Raw genomic sequence first — 21,806 nt, 5'->3', positions numbered from 1 at the left:
GAAAAGCTGAAGAGCTCTGCTGATACTCTCTCACTCATCTGTCCCCTCACCCTCCTTCATCCTCTACTGTTGGAAGCTCAGGGCACACAATGGGTGCTCATGACAAGTGTCTGTTGCTGCCCTTCTCTCTTTGGAAAAACCTGTGACTATCCTAAGGCAACTGGGAGCTTGAGACAGAGTTTGGGGACCAGTTCACGCTGAAAGGTAAAAATCCTGTGCTTTGGAAGCTTATATGTTTTGAGACATATAATATAAATCCTATGTGTCTATTTCTCGTGTGTTCTCGGGCTCAAAAAGGCTTTTAAAAGATAAAGCTGGTCTCAGCCTTGCTAAGTAGAAGCAAGAGGGAAAGATCTGGTGCCCTCTCGGCTCAAGGAAGTAAGCAGCATAGCGCCCCCTGCTGTCTAATGCGGCGGCGGCGCCTCTGAGGAGAAGAGGGAGGAGCCGCTAAGTCGCTGCCTGCCAGGACCAGGATCAACGCATTCCGGAGTTGTATTAGAGCAGCTGTGAACAAATTGGCTGCATAACTCAGGGAGCATTACTGTAGGGTGGGATCAAGGCTTCCCGAAGTAGATGCACCCCCGACTCCCATCCTACGCCTGCGCACCTAACGAAGATTTCCCCAGGTAAAAGGAAAAGCCGGAAAAAAGGCAAGTCAGCCTAGGATGTTGCAGGAGGCCCTGCAGTCATCTGGCAGAATGGGCACTCACGCGTGGAGGAGACAGAGTGGCTCTTCTCCCGTCTTTCACCCTTTCTACAACTAGTACGGAGATCCCATCTTATCCCGAAGGCCCTTTGATCCTCACCTAATAGCCATAACTTACATTTGGAAAGTGCTTCAGGAATTACAAAACTTTGTTTTCATCTGATTCCCTTTTTTTTTTTTTTCATCTTACCCACTCTTGCCTTCCCACTCTTCTCCCCAGGACCACAGAAGGGCTCACCACAGCTCCCTCGACCATTCCACTGAGCATTCTCACATTCACAGTCTTGATCCCGAGGGTGAGGCCCCCATTACTAGGTCCTGGGCTGAGGATTTTCCCAGAGTTAAAGATAGGGATTTTGCTGGTGGTGAGGTATTGAGTGTCCCTCCTCCCAACGTGCTTTGTTATAGTGCCCAGTAGGGAGGGACTGCGTGTGGTGGCGCTGAGTAATGGGTACTGCCCCATTATCTTTCAGGGACGAAAGCTGAGACTTTCACTCTTGACACTCAAATAGGACTTCAAGTAATGTGTGTGGAGACTGCACAGCAGGAGCCCAGTGGTCCTTGGGGAAATCAGACTCCTGCATGGCCTGGAGGGTGAAGAAAAGCAAATGGCAGGCAGCCCCAGTTCCTGGAATCCCCAAATAGTTACCTCTATTCTTTGTGCTCTTGCTATGGGTCATATAGGGAAAGTGTCCTATTGTTCCCCTCTATCCGAAGAGAGCAGTGACTAAGGAGGAACAGAGTCTAAGTAGAAAGCATAAATCCTACACCAGCCTCCACCCTGACTGCTCTCCCTACGTAGCCCTCCCTCGGGCTCTCTAAATTGAAACCAGGAAATCAAAGGACCTGGGGGAAATACTATTCATAGTTTTCCCAGTGAGGAAGGGGTTGCTGAAAGTTGGCTAGAAGAAAGGGAAGAGGGTCTGAGGGGCCCTTGGGAAGGGGATGGGGCAGAAGAGCAGGAACTGAGATCTGAGGAAAAGAATTGGTGCTGCCTATATGGACACCCCCATTTCTCATGCCCTCCCAACTTCCATGAAGAAAAACCCTGACCTCCAGTACTCTTCTACCACCAGAATCAGAGCTTTGGTTTCAAGATTTTTTGCCACAGTCCACACTCTGGAACAGCTCTCCAAATGCTTCATTAGCCTCCTGCAGCCTGAGTCACACTTGGGGCAGGCCACAGTCTTTGTTTTTCTGTTGGTTTGTTCTTTCAGCCTGACCACTCAGCCCTGCCTATAAAGTCCTCCTTCCTCCTCCGTTCAGGGCTTCCCCTGTGATTCTGACCCTATTTTGATCTGCCATGAGCCCATTATCCCTCATCTGGAAAATTGAAGTCAAAAGATACATATTTATATATGATGCATGGTCCATAGCACATGCTAAGTAAATCTTACGGAATGAAATAGGGCCTCTCTGGTGAAAGGAAAGTCCCTAAACCAGGCATCTCATCCATCTAGCCCTTCAAAACAAGGCAGGGTGATGACAGGCCTTCTCCTAATTGTAGAGCTCTCTGGAGTCTCCCAGATCCCTGCTCTACTGTCTACACGGTTCGCCACTAGAGCATGCTTTCTCACATGCAATGCTTACCTGAATGCCTTTGGGACTAATGGGGTCACTGCAACTGGGACCCCATTCAGCTTGTTCTGTTTTGGGAAGAGATGCAATATAAAAACCAGCTATATGTTGACTCTTCTTAGTGTTGCAAAACTTTTCCTTCCCCAAGGCCTTTCTTTTAACTTTTCCTTTAGGTTGTAATTCCTAAGCTATCAGTCATGTCTGCTGACCTTCTCTGGCTCTTCTAAGAGTTCCTCCCACCTCCCTCTTGGCAATGCTGATGAGCAGGAACAAGTCCATTCCTCTCTGGAGATAATTAGGTTATGTCACCATCATTTTCTCCTATATTATGACCTAACTATCCCCTCTGCCAAGGCACCAGGGGCCCCTTGCCAGATAAAGATGCCACAGAAAAGGGGAGGGATCATGCAGGAACTGCCTGTCCTGCACCTGTGACTCCATTTTAACATGTATTTCTTTACTAGTGAGGTTCAATAGTTTCCCTAAAGTTCATGTCACTAATAAAATTCCACTATTGTGAATTGTCTCTTTATATCCCAGTAATCATTTTCTGACAGTTTGCCAAGGGTTGCATCCAAATTTCTTTCTCCCCCGAAGCCAGTGGTTGAATGGAGGATGTTTTCCCTAAGTTTTGTAGATCCAGAAGGCAGTTTACTATCTAAGTTGGCTACGAGGCCTAAGGCAGTTAAGATGTTCCATATTACAGATGCTATTTTCTTGATAGGAGCTACAGATAGGAAATATCTCGACAGTTTTCAGCAGATACCTAAAATTTCTGGAAAAGTACAAGTCTGTAGAAATGATCCTTTGCTCCTATCTCTTGAAATTTATCAAGTCTGTTCTCTAGAATTTCTCCCCTTAAAATTCTAGATGAAGAGGGAAAGCAGGAATAGGAGGCCAGTGGTATTGAGAAAGCAGAGTTCAAGGACGTGTCCACACTGAGAACCTCTTAGCCAGGCTTTGAAGCCTGCTCCAGTTCATTTCAAAGCTCACATGTACTGCCAAGCCCCATTTTAGGCCAGAGCTATTAATCTGAACTCTGGGCCTCACCTTCATGGCTCAAATAGAAACATTCTCCTTATGTCCCAAAGGCAACTTAAGATTTTATCTGTATTTTGCTTGGAGAACATTTCTAAATATTGGTCTCTTCATGAGTAACAATTCTAAACTTCTCCTGCCCTGAAATCTTCCCCACACCCAATCTGTACTCTAGAGAACCTCTTCTTAAAATTCACCAACTGCATGGCATCCAGAGAGCTAGAAAAACATCTCTTTTGAGCACTCATTCTATTCATGCAAACTACATTTGATCCTATACCTCTCAGTAACCTATTATGACTACCTGACTTTGCCTAAGTGCTGAAGATACAGCCAGAATTGCCCTCAGACTCTGGAAAGAGGGACCCTCCCCTGGGCCTCACATTTAAGAAAGCCCCACAACTAACACACACATGTAAAATAATAAATGTATACCCAGGTGCCCCGTCACTTGGGTTCCAACCCATATTAGTGTGCTTTCATGACTGACATGGCTCTAATCCAAGGGAAACATGTCTCCATCTCTCTTGCCCAGATCCTTAAAAGGTGACTACATTTGAGTGACAAGACTGTGGCTCTGCCAGGATAGGAGACAGACACTACTGCCATGTATTGGAAGGATCTGGGCAGCAGAAGCACATAGATTTTAAAAAAAGACAAACTTGTCAAAGACTTCCTCTCAGATAGCATGACTGCAGTGCATTTTTATATAGGATGTATCATGGTGAAAAGCATCTATTTTCTTCTTTCCCTTTATGTTCCAATGCCATTATGAATACTCACAAATTAACACAATATTCCCAAAGTGATTTGTGGCAGCTGAGGCACATTTTGAATATTCAACAATTTATTTACTCTTAATTTTGTATAAATGTAAGTTTGGACAGCATGTATGAAATTTGATACTAATTCCTTACAATACTCTACGTATCTCAATGTTGCTTTAAGAAGTGGTAAAAATCACGACATAATTTATAACATTTTATATGATAAAATTAAAATTATCAATAATGTTTTGTGATCATATTAATTTAACATATGCAACCTGATTACAATGTTAGAACATGGTATTATAACTCTCACAATTAATATCCAAGTCTAAATATTTCTTTGAGAATTGTATGGACGATACCAGTTGTTATGGCCTTAACAGAGCAAAATATCTACAAATTGATATTAATTTTTTAGAAAATCTATCTAATAACTACAATGATTCCAGAAAGATGGGCTAATTTGACATTCATTACTTCAGAAAACCATGAACTATGTGAAAATACAGATTGTAACAACACAGTGATTTTGCTGAAATGAATGCAAAAAAACAAATTTTAAGCCTTTAGAAGGCTAATTTATCTGCCTTCTTTCCTTCAAACAGAAAACGTCCAGCATGCCATCAATTCTCTTCTACTTTCACTTCAGTGATCTTGCCAGGATTTTGGAAGGGCAAATTGGAAGGGACACAATTATATGGAGGTTAGAGAGCTATTTCTGGTACAGAGGATATGTATGACTATGGAGAAGAGACTTGAGGAGAAGTACATTAGACTCTGGGACTCTTCATATATTTCTGGGTCACTGATGCTATCAGCAGTTGAGGTAAATGAACATTTGTCAGGAGATTTCAAGCGCAGATGAGTCATGCTTTTTGCCTCCTCCCAACCCAGGAGCCCTTAGATTCTCCTTTAGCCACTTCTGCTTTCAGCCACCAATGCTTTCTTTCCTCGCCATGACCATTTCCTTTCTCTTTCCCAAGATCCTTACCAACCAGGACAGGAACCATCTTTAGTTCGAACCATATTATATCAAAAGCTGGAATAAAGGTAGAAAATGGCTCCATAGAGAGAAATCAGTATCAGGAAAAGGAACAATTTTAATCATTTTCAGAAGATAGATTCCCCAGCAAAGAGCCAGAGAGGGCTATAAGAAAGCAGAAGATGAGTGTAGTTTTCTGTGAGATTGAAACAAGGAAGGATGAATCACAAGCACAAGAACCACAGGACAGGAGGGAGAGCTGAGTTAGCTGGGGTGTGGTGACTAGAAGCCAGAATCAGGAGTACACCCTGATTTAGCCTTGAAAGACAGGATGTAACTGAAAACAATTAGAATTGTGCGAGTTGAAAAATAAAAATAGGAGAGAACATATGTAGGATGGTAAAAAGCATAAGAGATGAGAAGCTCATTGGAATAGTCACAAGTGAATTTATGTGGAACAGTTTTCAAGTCTCCTTAACCCCTGTGCCCCTTCACCCCTCATTCTACACCCCACACATTTTTTTAAATATATTTAAATAGGGAAAAAAATGACATCAGAAGAAGAGCCCTTCGGCCTAGAGTCAGGTTTCCATTTTTGCACCAATAAATGGCTCTCTGAAGCAATCCTTTGGAACTCCCCATCTTTCCTCTGCTCCCGAGGGTTGGATTTGGGTACTGCAGTTGTAAGATGACAATCTGTGAAGACAGGAAGATGGGGAACAGCATCAGAGAGAAACCAGAGATTAGCAACTATTCCGGAGCAGGGTGGGCAGTCAGAGAACAAGATACAACCAGGAACAAAACTCAAGGAGCTCCCAATGAACTCTTCTGAGATAATTCGTTCCGCTTCACCCCTCCCCTGGAGGACACTTTTCCAGGGTCTTGCCTCCCTCACCGTAGGACTCAGTCCCTGGCTCCTGGCTCTGGTTGACAAATTACAAGGAAGTGGCCAGAATTGGAGTGGGTTGGTACGCGTGGGTGTGCCAACCTACCAGGTACCCTCACACTCTCCCAGTGAACTATGGGAGGAGCCCTTGGCCACTCACAAAGGTGAAGCAAAAGGGGTGCACACAGGGGTGCCCCAGGCCCCAGTCTGTGAGTATGCTTAGACTCCAGTTTCGATTATTTCCTGTTTATTTCAATTTTGTTCTGAGTTACTATCTTTCCATTCATTGAATGCATTCTGCTTTTACTTTGTATTTATCCATCCCTCCTGCTACAGTTCCACTGTTTGTGGACCTTCAGAGAACTACCCTTGAAAATCTCTTCATGAGTTCCACAATTTTCACGCTGACACCACAAGGCTCGCGTCACTGTATTCTTCCTTCTTATTCTCCTTCCCATTGAATCCTCTCTTAGCTCTCCTGGACTTCTGTCCCTAAAGTCGGGGGAGCACATTCCTTGAGAATTAGAGGAAGAGAGAACCAGGAGGCCTAAGCCTGAAGCAGAGACAAAAAGTGGGGTTTGTGGGTCAGCTTCCGTGAAGTCACCCCACCTCTCCTCTGAGCCTCTGAGCTCTGACCTTGAGGGTGGGCAGGAGCCACAGGCCACGGAATCAGGCCCTCCCTATGTAGCTACTGTGTAGAAGCACAAAGAACATGGGAACCGGGAGCTGGGGAAAGTTAGGAAGAACCAGGGCTACCACAGGGGGGCACTGCATCCCCATGGGCTCTCCTGAATTGTCCAGGATCAACAAAGTAGAGGTCAGAAAAGGGCAGCAAACCCCACCCTCGCTGCCGGTAGAGAGCATCTCTCCCTCCACCTAACTCTGGGTTTCTTATGTAGGGACATCTACAGGAGAGACACACATGGTCACCACCCATTTCACACACCACCTCCATGACAGGTACATATCACGCACTCACGTATGTGCACAAAAATGAGGTTCTCTCCCTCTTCTGAAGATTCCCCTGTTAACAGTGTTATCTGTGCAGGTGGATGTGCTAAGACCCGCCTTGACTGATTGACAGTCAAGGCCGCTGCTGGTTGGAGTTCTTTGCCTTTTCCTCATGGCTTGTCACAGCTTAAAAACATCAGGGCTTTTACTGATACTCTACCTGTCCTTACTCTAAGCTCATTTGTTATTCCTGACACCAAGTTTGTCTTTATAAGAAAGGATGGCAGGAGACCAAGGGAGAAGTCAATGATGATTCCTCTTGAGAAAAATATTCTTGTACAAAAGTAGAGCTTCCTTGGATGGCGTGTGTTATTAATCTGCCTTCTGAAAGACAACAAAGAAAAAATTTCCATTATGTAGAGGGTGAAGCATTTTTCTTGAGGGGTGCCTGGAGAAAAGAAGTAGATTGACCCCATAAATATCAGTCAAGAATTCTCTGATCAAACCCTAGGGTTCCAAACATTCCTCTATCAGTATCACCTAGCCAGAGAAGGAATCTAAAATTCTAAGCAAGTGTGCAGTCCCTGCTGTACCAAGAAGAGGGGTTTTGTGCATCTGGAAAGGACCTCAGAATGTCTAATTTAAAGGGTCAATATTTTACATCATATTTTCATTTTTTTCTTATTAGAGAAGTAACACATATTCAATACAAAAAGTTTAGAAAACCAGAAAACTCACAAATAAAATATATTTGTAATTTCAGTAACCAAAGATAAAGTCTCTTCATATTTACAAATTTCCTACCGGTACTTTTTCTGGTTATATTTAAACCTAAAATATGTGATATGAACATCATCTTATGGTCTGCTTTTTTTGCTTGACAATATAAAAGGAATGTTTTCCCAATCCCATAAACTTTTTCCAGTGTGTAATATGTGGCAGCACAGTTTCCCATTTTAGAGACATGCCATCACCTATTATTTAACCTTTCTCTTATTGCCAAGTATTTCAATTATTTTCCCTTAACAGACTGACAGCTGATAACTGTATTTGAAATTTTGTCCTAAATGGAGGCAGCCTTTCCTAACGAGCTGTTTCAAGTGCATGTGATTGCCACAGTGGTGATTTGTTGTCACTAAAATTCTTGTTCCTTGTTTCTGATGCCCTCTGCCCTCCTAGGATGGTCAGGGCCCAAGGTGGCCAAGCTCCCAGGCTGGTTGCCTCCAGCCAGGAGCAGCCTGTGTCTACCTCCAGTGGGCCATTAAAATAAAAAAAAATTCTTGTTCTTTGTTTTAATTTAGAATGTTAACAACATATGTCACTCTTAGTGAAACAAAAATGCATGCTCTTCTAACCAAAGACCCTTATTTATCAACCCACTGAAGGGTATCTGGGCCAGCCTAAATGGCTGCTGGGACTTTACAGATGCAAAACTGAAAGGACAGCATGGAGCAAGAACAACCCCAGACTTATGAGACTTATGATGTGTTTGCTTGACTTCCCCTACCAACAGTGTCATTCTTCTAAAACTCTTCTCATGGTGAGCATAAAACAAAATGGATGTACTGTTCCAGGAGTTTCCTTGACCTATTTTATAAAAATAGTCATCATTTTCACTCTCTGCCAGATTTCAGAGATGACAACCCAGTTGACTCAGTAAGTAGTGGTCTCCGGTGCAGAGATGAGGTTGCAGGTGCCATCAGAAGGGACTACAAATTGCCTTCTTTTTCTCCTATTGGTGAAGCTCTGCTGTAAGCCACTCACATTCCATCACCCAAGTTTCCTTTAGGTTGGTGATAGGGAACCAGGAATGGAAACTCAGTTTCCTCAAAGGAATCTGACTAGCCCAGGTTGTAGTCCCCAGCTGATGCAAAGATTGAGTCATGAGGGGCGGCTGGATGGCTCAGTCAGTCAGAGCGCGAGCTCTGAACAGGGTTGCCAGTTCGATTCCCACATGGGCCAGTGAGCTGTGCCCTCCACAATTAGATTGAAGACGAGCTGCTGCTGAGATTCCACAAAGGGTGGCTGGATGGCTCAGTTGGTTAAAGCGCGAGCTCTCAACAACAAGGTTGCCGGCTGCACCGGTGCCCCTGCAACTAACGATTGAAAACGGCAACTGGACTTGGAGCTGAGCTGCGCCCTCCACAACTAGATTGAAGGACAACGACTTGTTGATGATGGGCCCTGGAGAAACTCACTGTTCCCCAATATTCCCCAATAAAATTTTTAAAAATTATTCATAAAAAAAGATTGAGACATAATAGGACACTGCTTATACCTCTAAGGCACATGGAGACAAATCAGAGAGATGCCAGGCAGCTAACATTGGATACATACTGTGATTTGTGTGATTTAAGTATTTTTAAAGGATGTCTCATCCTGAAGTAAGTTTGTTTTGGCATAGTGTTTTCACGTCACCTTGTCAAATTATGAATATATTGTTCCTTTAAAAAAAATCTCGTAAACATGTTTATTTAACCCTTGTTTTTAAACATGTTTTTGAGAAACCATTTTAAAAGTAGATTTGTGTTTATAGCTGAAAAATGAGTAATGTGAACATGTTGTTTGTTTCGGGGAGGAAGTCTGGAAGAACTGATGAGGATCTAGTCTCAGGCTCCTCGCTGCAGTCATCCTCAACCCCCCTAAGACTTTTAGCATAAAAAGCCTGAACATCCACACCATCACCGAACCTGGAGCATTGAGCACCAGTCTCCCTGCACTTCTACTGGGAAAGCTGAATCAAGTTTTCTGCAGACCATGACCCTAAATCTTTGAGGGCACTCCAACTTCTTTGTGCAGAAATGGGGAAGAAAATCCTGCAGGTGGAGGTCACTGATGGGCATCAGCTTCTGGGCATCAGCAGCAGCCTGGCACAGACACACTGACTGTTCCTGTCAAATTGGTGTGTGTGTGTGTCCCTATTTCTCTACTCCACACATTCACTTGCTCCCTGCTCAGCTAAGTAACAGAAATAAATGTTGCATTAATCAAGTGTGTGTGTGTTATATTTTCTCTCCATATTGCCTACAGTTTGAAATCCTGAACCTAAGGGTTTTACACTTAACCTTGTGTTTTTACTCAAAATAAAACACATATCCTTTCTTCTTGTAGTTCTTGGCATGCTGAATCTGTGAAAGCCTGTGCAAAACTTGAAGGAACTGTCCTTTGAACCTATCTGAAGAAGTAGAGCTGGAGAAGTGGATCTGTGTGGTTCTAGAGAAGCTATGAAAATGCACTACTCAGACCTCATGGGAATCATAATTGACCAATGGCCCCAACTGCCACACTCTGAATCTGCTATGCTTCCCATGGGCCACTCTCAAACAAGACTTAGTGCAGCAGTGATACTACTAAGTCAGGCCAATTTCTACAAGATGCAAGACTCTTCTGATGGCTACCTTAGGCTCCAAGATTCTCCATAAGCCTGGCTGAAACTTTTTTAGAACTGTTCCTACCAATCCATTTGCTTTTCCTCCCTCATTACAGTCTGACTCTTCCTGCCTCTTTTGGCTTCTTCTCCCTTATCCCCTCACAGGTATTTCTCCCAATAAATCTCTTACAAATCTTATCCCACCTTTAATGTCTGCTTCACTGAGAACCTACACTAACACAGACATGTCCACAAAACAGATTAAAATTGTAAGCCACGATTTCAAAATAAGCTAAGAAAATAATCCAAGACATGAAAGAACAATATGCACCAAAATTAGAAAAAATTCAGAAAAAAAATGTGACATAGAAAAAGTTACAAATAAAAATCATTTAAAAGATAAAGACTAATCTAGAAGCAATTGAACACAACAAATGATGGCTTAAGAGAATTGAAGATTTTTAAAAACAGCAAAAAGAAAGAGATTTTTTGAAAAAGGTACTATTTAGGACCTTTATGGCAGAATTTCCTTAATTTCCCAATAAACTTATTCCAGTTGCCTCACACCTTCATTGTTAAGGGTTTCTCTATATCTAATTATTAGCTACTTCCCTTTTTCATAAACCCAGTGGAGAAGACCAGTTGATCATTATCCATCTCTAACCAAATTATCCAAACCTTCCTTAGAGAATCTTTTTTATTTTCCTTTGCTTAACTTGGAGATTGGGTATTTCTCTTTAATACTGTCAAGTTTCTCCCCATTGACATCTGTGCTGTTTTTTTGTTTGTTTGTTTGTTTTGTTTTGTTTTAATGCAAAGCCAATAATTGGAAATATTACCCAGGTCAAAGTATGACCAGTGTTGATATGCAGAATTCATGGATGAGGTATGAAATGCGTTCATCTGTGCTGTAGGGGATTGTGATCTGGTCAAATAACTAGACTTGGATCCTCAACCTAGTCCATCCTAGGCTTTTCCCAGCATGGAAACAAAGAGTGGTCACTTAATCAACATCATCAACAAATATTTATTAAGTGCTTTCAATGTACAAAGAATCATGTTCACTGTTTTAGATGTCTTATGGACATCCTCGATTCATGAGGAGAGAGTTATGGAAGTTTTGCTTTGTTTTGTTTTTATGAACAATAGTTTGGATTAAGAACAAAGACATAAATTTAGGTCTAAGTCAGCTTTTGAGATGTATCACTGAAGGAAGGGAACAATTTCAATTAGACCAGTGTCAGAATGAAGGAAGCCATATTTTTCATCTATGTTGGCAATTAGATTAAAAATAACAACAACAACAAAAAAAAACACCAGGAGGGATATTTAGAGGCACCACCAAGTCCTCCTGCTCCTTACTTCTTAGTCACCAGTGCTCAGTCTTACTTGGCCTCAAGTAGCCCCAGTTTCAAGTCTGTCTTGGAAATAAGACATGAATTCATAATAAAAATTAAAATATGATTATGTTCCTTCAAGTTCCCAAAATACATGTGATAATACGTATGATAATATCATAAACATTGAATGTTTACTTTGGGCCAAACACTGTCTCATTAAGTCCTCACTCCAACAACCCTGTGAGGTAGCAACTATTATCTTGCTGCTCTAGAACTCAAATCCAGACTGCTGGATTCCAGATGCCAAGTATCTCAACCCTATGTTCTGCTACCTCCCTATGACAAAAAAACAACATAGCCAATCTTATGTTCCAGCTAACCTGCAATGACAGGAATATTTTATTTTGCTAATACTAGCAGTCCTCCATATCCCTGGGTTCCATATCTGTGGATTCAACAAACCAGGAATCAAAAATATTTTAAAAAACAACAAAAAAAAAACACAGAAATTTAATCCCTAAACAATACGGTATAGTAAATATTTACATTGTATGAGCTATTATGAGTAATCTAGAGATAATTTAAAGTATAAGGGAGAATGTGCCTAGGTTATGTGCAAATACTATACCATTTTTATATAAGGGATTTGAGCATGGATTTTGCTATCCACGGTGTGGGGACAGAGTCCCAGAGAGCAGTTTCCAGGCTCTCGGCCTCGTGTGGGGAGGTGATGGCTCGGGTAGTGAATGACCATCAACTGTGATTGGTTGGCCATCAGCTGTAACTGGTTAGCCAATTGGCTACTGATGTAACTGCGAGGCTGCGTTGATTGGCTGGTTGGTTGGCAGGCAGGGTAGTGAATGGTAGACTGTGGATCTGGTGGCTGCTACTGAGTGTGTCTCGCCCAGACTCCAGAGAGAATATAGTGGTATGACTCCCCTACCTATGGCTCCGTGGGTGTTCCTTTTTGGCCTAGCCACATCCTGAGTTCTTATGTGGGGAGCGGGAGCAGAGACCCCCGCAGACCGCCCTGCAGGACACATGGCGCAGCAAGCAGGGTCTCCTGCATGATACACAGAGTCCTGGAATCAATTCCCGGTAGATACTGTGGGATGACTGTACTTGAGGCAGTAACTTAAAGTAAAAGCAATGTGTCACAGAGATGAGGCTGTGTGGCAGTGTGAATCAAAGTGGGGCAGGGTGGGGGGAGAAAGAAGAGGGTGAACTTGAAAGGGAGAGCAATGAATGGGGAATTTACAACAGCTGTCCTAAGCAACCCTCAAGTCTCCTTCCAGAGCATTTGGATTATACAGCAAAGGCCTCCTTTTTTAGAATCAAGCTTAATAACCTAAACACAAACCAGACATTTAACTCTGCAAGTGATATAGTTACCCATTTTTTTTTTTTACAGTATTTTACTAGTTTTTTTTATTTAAGACGGAGCTTTCACTTTATCCCAGTATTTTCTTCAGAGGTAGATCTTTTCATTTCAATGAGTTCTTCTACCAGAGCCAGAACACTTTCAATCAAATCAAATGTGAAAAGAGCTGAATGCAGGACCTTAAGCTGCATTTCAGGAGGCATATTAGGAAGGTCTTCTTCACCTACAGTTATAGAACAAAGATCTTTAGACTTCTGGACTTCTTGGCCATTTTCTTGGCTATTTTTAATTTCTGCTTCATAATATGCTTTTGACATATTAAGTCCTGTATGGAGTGGCTTTAAGAAATTATTCTCAATCTTTCCAAGTTCTGTCCATAATCCAATTTGATTGTCATTTTCATTATCTTTGATAACCAAATACCTCAATAAATTTAATGAAGCCACTATCCTATCTGAATTTTGCAGTAGATCTGTTTCAGCACCCTCTGGGAGAAAGAGTACCAAATCTAGAAGGGAAATCAGTTGTGGTCCTGTAAACCACTTGTTATATGTTCTCTTTAATGATATGTCAATTTGATGTTTGATATTATGAATAATAAAGGCCTCCACACCTGAGTAGTTACTTGTATTCAATAAGCACCTAAATAACGTATATTTGCCTTGACAATGCAACTTGTTAATATACAGCTGAAGCATAGCTAAACTCTGTTTCCTCAATGTCTCAACCGGGCAAAGTGTCATTATTTTGACTAAGTCCCGAGGTACGGTAAGAAAACTCTTGATTTCTAAGTAGTGGTGAAGTAGACTGTTATCTTCTATTCTCAATAAACCATTTTCCAACAGATCCAATCCTTTGGAGAAAACAGACTCTTATGTTCTTTGCAAAAAGACTTCAATATGCCCCACATTAAATTGCAAAAGGTACGATGGGCTTAAGACCATTGGAAGCTGATCAATACTGATGCCCTGTACAAATACTAGATATGCCAGAGAAGCCATAGAGTCTGCTAATTGTTTGTCTTCTTCTTCCTCAAATTCAAGATAATCCCAAGTCCTCTTTTTCCTTCCATGATTAAAAATCATTTTGGGGAAAGGGCGTACAATTGCTGATAAAATACCTATTATTTCAAATGCAAAACACCTTAAAGGATCATTTCCAGCTTCTTCAGACTGCTCAAGGAATTGTGCTGTCAGCAAAGGGCATTTCAAGTTTTTGGAACAAAATTTAAGTAATTCATCCTTTAACTTTTCATTTTCCAGTGAGTTCTCTTTGTCACCAATGAGTTCTTCCACAAAAGGCTTAATGAACTCTATTAAGGCCTTGCAACACTGACAAAGGCCGTAGTTATGTTTGTATCTGTTCTTTTGAATATGGAACAGGAAGGAGAGATAGCTGACTCCAAATGGTAGACAATGCTAATCCAACTGAATATGCCTTGTTGCTATGAAGTTTCTGTATCACTGTTTGTAATGGCTGAAGTAAAAGAATAATTTGGGATATCTGTTTTCCAGAGGGCTCTTCGATCAGTTCAAGCAAACCCAACAATAATTCCTTTGGATTACATAACGTTGTCAATAAATCAAGCATCAGGAAATATTTTCTTTCATCATCTCCCATATTATTCCATAAAAGGCATCGAACAACAGGACCAACAAGATTCCAGCCCATATTCTTGATGATGACCTTATTCTTTTCATTCTGAATAATTTCTAATAGCTGGTCTATGTGCCCTTCATCTATGTGTCCTGCTAACTGAAATAGACCAAAATCTTCTTCTTTGAAGTCTTGCTCTTCTAGGATTTGACATCTCTTTATTACGGATTGAAGTTCCTCCACAGCCATTCCTCCTTATTTTTCCTGGCTTTGAGACTGAAATGTACCGCCAGGACTCTTGCCCCTTTTAGCGTCCTCCTCCACCTCCTCTTCTGTCCGCGTAGGCTGCTCTCCGAGCCCCGCCCCACTCCGGTCGGCCCGCCCCGCGCTCTAGTTACCCATATTTTATCCCATACTTAACATACTTGGACTCCTGCAGTTACAGCAAAGGCCATAGGTTTGTTTACCCATCCAGTCACCAGATTAAAATACACCATAGCTGACTAACGTGTTTGCTATAGGAATCAAGTGAGTTCATTCTAATGCTACGTTAATTTAACACTTCATAACATTTAGCATATTAATTTGCTAACTTGCATTCAAAATGCCAACAATATGTGGTAGGGCATATGTTTAAAAGTGAAGCTGACTTAGACTGCCTAGGTTTGAGTCTAGTTTTCATAGAAGCTTTGTGATCTTGGGCGTGGTATTTAACCATTTGAAGACTCAGCTTTCTTCAGCTGCAAAATGGAGTTAAGAACAATCTATCTCAGAAGACTGTGGGGACTAAATGAGGCGAAACGACGGAACTAAATGAGGGGACTGATATTACTTGAAAGTGTGTTAGCTATTTATCTAAGAAGATCGGTTTAATATGAAGAGAAACTAAAATATAAAAAGCATTAAATCTATTAATTTCCGTTCTTTTCCGTCGCCTAAATCTGGATTTTATCTCATCTTTCCGTTACTGCATTTTCCCCCTTTTCACACGGGGAAAAGAACCCACGACTTCAGAGTTCTCCAGAAAGAAAGAAAATCAAGGGAACGCAGGCAGTTAACACATCCAGAAAATAGCCTGCCAGTCTATAGTGCGTTCCTGAAGACCCAGGGTAGGGCACGCCGCCACCCCCGGCCACCTCGCGCCCCTGAATTTCGGATGCGGAGACCAGTCCCAAAGAAGCCTTGAGGCCACCTCGCTTCCGGCGGGTTCCTTTAGCACCGACGTCCAACTCCCACCTACGCACTCTTACGCTTCAAGGTGATTTACATATCGATTGTTTATTGGCCACTAGCATGCATTCGCTCTCCTCATTGGCTGATACTGCCCATGCCGTCATTCCGGGGAGGATGTCCGCCTGGGCGAGTGAGACTGAGGGTCACAGACATCTACATTTCCGTTTCCGGTTCGCCTCCGGCGCCATGGCGACCAGGAGCGGCCCGAGGTGTCTTTTCACATTAGGCACATGGCGTCGTGGTCTTGGTGTAGCTCCCCAGACCCGGGTGAGTGCCTACTGTCCCTGCTTTGGGAGAGACTGGATCTCTGAACCAGGTCCGCTCCGAGGAGCGCTCCCGGCAGCCCCTCCCTTAGCGAGCGCCCGCAACCTTCTCTTCCTGCCCGGCAATCGGCTTTTCTTTCCCGGCTTGCAGGCTCTCGCTGCCCTTGTGCCCGGCATATCCCAGGTGGATAACAAGTCCGATTTTCTGGGGAAGAAGCCCCATCGCCGGCACCCCGGCATCCGGCAGCTGCCGCGGGTGCGGCTACCTCAAGCACTGGCTGACACCGCGCAGTTACTGTTGCTCGGTGAGTAACGGTAGGAAAAGGAGGCTCGAGAGCAGGCGGAGCCTGGGCCTTCATGCAACTGACGCCGCTTTTCATCTTTGGCCCATAGAGAATTCAATACCCAATGTGGAGAAGCAGGTGCAAGCACTGACCAATTATCTCTGGAGCCGGCATGTACCCGTAGAGCCAGAGGAATTGCAAAGGCGGGCTGTACATCTTGAGAAAAAAATCCTGGAAAACCTAGGTAGGGTTTAAGAATAACTAAAAAGTAGGTCACATTGAAATAACAATGGGAAATGAAGAGCCAGAAATAATTTTAGTCTCTCAAATAGATACTGCAGTTTCTTATTTGACTTTCTGGGCAGAGTAGTTATTACAATGATGCCTGACTAAGAGGAGATAGATTATTTCAAATATTGCCCTCCCGGCTTTAGTGAAGGTCAGTGAGTGCTTTAATATCCTGTTGAAATCTAGATCTTTGGGTTTTTTTCTAACGAATCCACTGGATTAGGACTCAGTTTTTATTCAACTGAAATAAAGCCCCTGTATGGCTCCCTGTCCACTACCAAACCCCTCTTGAGGGACAGGAGAATAAGTATAATTTGTCAAGTTATTATTTTCATGATTGTGAGCTCCTTCGTATTACAGACCTGGCCTGTTATTCATCTTGTAGTCCCTGTATTACCCACCGTACCTGGCTCGTAGTAGGCACTCAGTAGATAGAATAGTACTGAACTGAACACTATCATGAGACTTAAAGTCCCTTTCCTCCCTATAGGAACATTAGAGATGCACAATCTTAAGTTTTGGGCAAGTGAGGAAATGCACAAAATGCTGTCCTTATCCTATTTTCTAAATCTTAACCACACTTCCCTTTAGTATAGAACAAAACCCGTAGGATGGGGTGAGTTGAGCTGAATAATCTGCTGTTAGAGGCAAATTGCTGTCTGATACACTCCAGTGGTAGTGGTGGAGGTCATTGGTATTCTCATCAGGTTTGGCTTCCTTAAGCTTTGAGGCTTTTCCCTGGGGTGGAATGGGCAGGCAATAAATTCACATATTGGATCTGAGCCCTATTCATCCTAGGTCCTCACTTCCAGTGCTTGTTCTCACCCCAGACTCATCTCAGACAGAGGAGAAATTTCGTGGAGCAGTGCTGCGTGCGCTGCGTAAAACTACCTACCATTGGCAAAAACTGAGGTAAGAAGGACTAGAAGGGTTGCAGAGGAAAGAAAAGTTTGACTTTTCAAAGAGAATTGGAGAAGTACAATTACACAATTTTCTATTTGAAAAGGCTACCTGGTTTGTAAGGCTCCCCAGGATTTTCCTGTGTTGTAGTGTGAAAGTGATAACGTGGAAGAACCTTTTCCAGAGATTTCATTTCCTAAAAATCTAGAAGCAGCATGGAATAGAGATTATTCCCAGTGGACATGACTCTGATTTTTCTGGCAGCTACAATGAGGGACTGAGCCTGGTGTATATGGCAGCAAGACTGGATGGTGGCTTTGCAGCAGTCTCCAGGGCATTCCATGAGGTGAAAGCCCCTCAGCTTCCAACCTGAACCCTTTTACCATCAGTTCCTGTATAAAGTAGTCTTCTGGGGAAGGATTCTTGGGACATTGCATGTGCATTTTTTTAAGGGGCTCTCTTTATCCTCTAGATTTTGTGGATTTTGTAACCCAAGAAAAGTTTAGAGTCACTGTTTTAGGAGCTTCCTATTCTATAAAGTATTTAAATTGAATTTCAAAAGACATTCACGTCCCTTCTGTCCTGGTCTCCTAATCATATTTACCACGGCCCTAAATAAGTGTCTGTTTACCCTACTGTGGGGTGTTGTATATTTCTTCAGATCCAGACTCAAATTCCAGAGTTCCAACCACAAACCTTGATGGACTTTGGATCGGGTACTGGGTCTGTCACCTGGTGAGTATCTTTCTCTCTCTTTATGTATTCTAGTTCTAGAGAGCCCTGCTTACACCACTCCAACATCAAGAGACTGGGGAATCAAGAATAGGAAAGTTGGGAACTAAAATGTTTCTTCCCTCAGGTTAGGCAAGGCATGAGAAAGTTTATGGATTAAGGCCAAAACTTAAATGTCAGGTGAAAAAGGACCATGTTTAGAAAGATAAAAAAGGAAAGGAATTTAGGGCATAAGTTTTGTATATCATCAAAATTTTTGTCTACAAGTAGTTTTTGAGTCTGCCTTTTTTTTTTTTCTTTAAGGAGTTGTAAATGAAATAAAAAAATAACATTGTTAGTTTTTCCAACTATTTTAACATAACGCTTTGTTTCCCCAGGGTGGGGTTGGTGATAGAGGGATTTCTTGTAAGAATGACTTTTTGTCATGAGAACGGCTGATTTATATTTTGCCATCTTAGGGCTGCTCATAGTATTTGGGGCCAGAGCATTCGTGAATATATGTGTGTGGACAGTTCGGCTGCCATGTTGGATCTGGCAGAAAAGCTACTGAAAGGTGAGGACAAGATACAAGGAAGGACTTTCCAAAGTTGAAGGACTTAAGAAAGCAAAGTAATACTAGAAAGAATGTTATATTCAGGAGTAAAGGAGTGGGCTAAAAGATAAAGATGAGTGTAGTCTCCTTCCAATATTATGGTCAAGCAGAGGGTGGTGGAGGCCTTTGCTGGACTATGGATGGGTTGGGTAAGATTAACAGGACAGGTGACCTAATATTCTTCCTGTCCTTTTTAATGTTTGTTTACCCCATTGCATCTCACTCTCGCCTAGCATTTTCCTTTATTGTCGGCGCCATGTTTCTCTTCAGGATATCCCCTCAGTTTATACCTATACACTCATAGTTGTCACACTTCTCCTTTCCTCCACAGGTGGTTCAGAATCTGGAGAACCTTATGTTCCAAGTGTCTTTTTCAGACAGTTTCTACCTGTATCACCCAAGGCAAGTGGCAATGTGTAGAGTGTGCCAGCTAAGTGTGGAATTTGGCAGATGGAAAAGTGTGGCCTCGGCTTTGCAACCCAGCAGTGAGTGTCAGAAGAGAAAAGGCCGCAGAAGAAATCTAGGGAGCTAGACTGTCGTGCTCTTGGCAGGGGAGATGTCGAGTCTGTGGTGTCCCTGTCTTGCTCCTCAGGGACAGTTCAATGTGGTGGTCTCCGCCTTTTCCCTGAGTGAACTGCCCAGCAAGGCTGAGCGAGCTGAGGTCGTTCAAACCCTGTGGCGCAAGACAAGTAATTTTCTGGTGAGCTGAAATCCCTTTTCCCTTCAAGTTTTAAGGCAGTTTCATGGTTTCCATGCCTTTCCTTCCATCCATTGGAGCTTGTCTTCGTTCTTTTCTCCTGCCCAGAATCCTTTGTCCCTCTTTTACGGTCTCCATCCCCATCTTGTATGCAATACCATTTCGTTTAGGACCACTATTCCATCTGTGAATGTTCTTACAGAGCTACATTTATGTTTTCATGTAGTTCAGGGCATTTGCTCAGTTTCCCCTTTTGTGAACAGATACTGGTGGAGAATGGAACAAAAGCTGGGCACTGCCTGCTCATGGAAGCCAGGGACCTCGTCCTTAAGGTGAGGTTCTTTCCCTTCTCCCCCCTCCTTTGCACCTATCATCTGTCACCAATTACTGGTACTCTTTTGAAAACTGAAGAGACTCTGTCATACAATGGTAAGGGTGACTCAGGTTAGTAGGCCTATGAAGTCATTATGCTATAGGGTAATGGTTGGCAAATGAGGGCCTGTGGATCAAATCCAGCCTGTCACCTGTTTCCGTATGAGCCAGGCTTATTTGAGTGTCTCTTGTGTATGGGTGCTTTCACACTACAAACGGTAGAGATGAATAGTTGGGGCAGAAACAGATTTTGCCTATTCTCTGGACCTTTAAAACAAAGTTTGCCAACCCCTGATCTAGGACATTGCTGAGCCAAGAACCTTATCTCTTTGGGACTATATGAGCCAGTGTATGGTCATAAATTTAATTGTCCTGGAGTGGGATTTGTTTGAGAGTGGCGGTTGCTGACAAGGAGAGCACCATCCTATGTGCCAAGTTCCTGCCTTTCTCCTGCTGCAAAGAGAAAGTTCTTTGTTTGGAGTATTAGAGAAGCAGCCAGCTTAACTCAAAGAACATAGTTAATAATTACCAGAATTGAATTTAAAGGAGTCCTCAACTGACTGAGTGCGCAGATTGACTTATAAGAGTAGACCCCTCCAGCTCAGCTTAATTTTTTTTTTTATTTCAGGGAAAGGAGAAGTCACCTCTGGACCCTCGACCAGGTTTTGTCTTTGCCCCAGTGAGTATTAGTTCCACCTTTCCCAGCACGCAAAGATTTGAGCTCAGCTGTGGCAGGACAAGTGAGAGGGCAAAGCTAAGCCACCCTCCACTGATTTGTGTCCCTATCGGGTTTCTTAGTGGTTCCACTGCTCTCCCTACCCCCGTTCCTATGCTCTCTTATCCCTTCCTGACGATTTAACTCCTAGTTTTTCAGTTTTATGCTATATGGTTCTTTTGTCTCACCGCATGTCTTTTATGTGTGTTTACAGTGTCCTCATGAACTTCCATGTCCCCAGTTGACAGCCTCCGAGCCCCTCGCGTGTAGCTTTTCCCAGGCTTACCATCCCATCCCCTTCAGCTGGGTATGTACCCTGGGAGCATTGTAGCAAGGAGAAAATAGACTGGGAACGAAGGATGAGAAAGAATCGGAGGTGGGAGGAGTTGGAAAATTCAGAGAATAGCCTGGAGATTTTAGGGCCTGAATGTGCGTGACATAAAATATGAAAGTGCTGCAGGAATGAGGGTCAAAAAAATTTTTTCCCCGTATCTTTTTCCTCCAAGCAGTCTCTCTGTCCTTATTTTAGAACAAGCAGCCAAAGGAGGAAAAGTTCTCGATGGTGATCCTTGCCCGAGGGTCTCCAGAGGAGGCTAATCGCTGGCCCCGGATCACTCAGCCTGTCCTTAAACGGCCACGCCATGTGCATTGTCACCTGTGCTGTCCAGATGGGCACAGGCAGCATGTTGTGATCACAGCCCGCCGATACGGCAGGTATAGAGACTGTGACCAGAGTTAGTGGGAGGTAGCAGGAACCTGCAGCCCACACTGACCTTTCCTTCCGTAGGGATTTGTATCGCTGTGCCCGTGTCAGCTCCTGGGGAGATCTTTTACCTGTGAGCACACCGTCTGCGCTTCCCCCGGCCGCTGCTGAAGATCCCCCTGAGAGCTGACAAGGATGTGTACCCCGAGTTTTCTTCTATCATGCCTGCCAAAGCTAGCGCTACCTGGTATCCAGGATGGGAGTGCTGGTACCCTACATATCTGTTTGTTTGACGTGTTAATAATAACAATTAAAAGTTTTCTAAGAATGGAAATGGATCTTGTGATTCTTAAAAGGTATGGGGGTCTGCCCTGCAACGAAGTGAATCCTCAGATTTCCAGTGCCTGTCTTCCCACCCAGCTCTCAAGC

General features: G+C 43.1%; 2 protein-coding genes across 2 annotated transcripts; one reads left to right on the top strand and one right to left on the bottom strand.

Moving 5' to 3' along the window:
* Window positions 1-13,067: 13,067 nt before the first annotated feature.
* Window positions 13,068-14,847, bottom strand: LOC308497549 (glomulin-like; the record flags this gene model as incomplete). The annotated part of the gene is given in 4 exon segments (XM_081048319.1): window positions 13,068-13,452; window positions 13,645-13,874; window positions 13,878-14,352; window positions 14,354-14,847. Coding segments are annotated over 4 exon segments (1,584 nt in total).
* A 1,092-nt stretch (window positions 14,848-15,939) lies between these two features.
* On the top strand, window positions 15,940-21,708 carry METTL17 (methyltransferase like 17). Its single transcript, XM_081049838.1, has 14 exons — window positions 15,940-16,098; window positions 16,246-16,399; window positions 16,488-16,622; window positions 17,497-17,578; window positions 17,831-17,912; window positions 18,228-18,301; window positions 18,757-18,851; window positions 19,222-19,292; window positions 19,483-19,590; window positions 19,851-19,919; window positions 20,588-20,638; window positions 20,889-20,981; window positions 21,204-21,388; window positions 21,462-21,708. Exons 1-14 carry the CDS (start codon window positions 15,946-15,948, stop codon window positions 21,565-21,567), a joined length of 1,458 nt encoding a protein of 485 aa, XP_080905964.1. The 5' UTR covers window positions 15,940-15,945; the 3' UTR covers window positions 21,568-21,708.
* The last annotated feature ends 98 nt before the right edge of the window (window positions 21,709-21,806 follow it).

Source organism: Rhinolophus hipposideros (genome assembly GCF_964194185.1).
Source record: "Rhinolophus hipposideros genome assembly, chromosome: 5".
Classification (NCBI taxonomy): Eukaryota; Metazoa; Chordata; class Mammalia; order Chiroptera; family Rhinolophidae; genus Rhinolophus; species Rhinolophus hipposideros.
This window is presented reverse-complemented; position numbering and strand designations above follow the sequence as displayed.

Excerpts from the sequence above, each read along its gene's own strand:
- METTL17 (XM_081049838.1), top strand. The coding sequence starts at position 15,946 with ATGTCCGCCTGGGCGAGTGAGACTGAGGGTCACAGACATCTACATTTC. Across the intron at positions 17,913-18,227 it reads TCTCCAGGGCATTCCATGAG|ATCCAGACTCAAATTCCAGA; the intron begins GTGAAAGCCCCT and ends ATATTTCTTCAG. Across the intron at positions 18,852-19,221 it reads GGCAGAAAAGCTACTGAAAG|GTGGTTCAGAATCTGGAGAA; the intron begins GTGAGGACAAGA and ends TTTCCTCCACAG.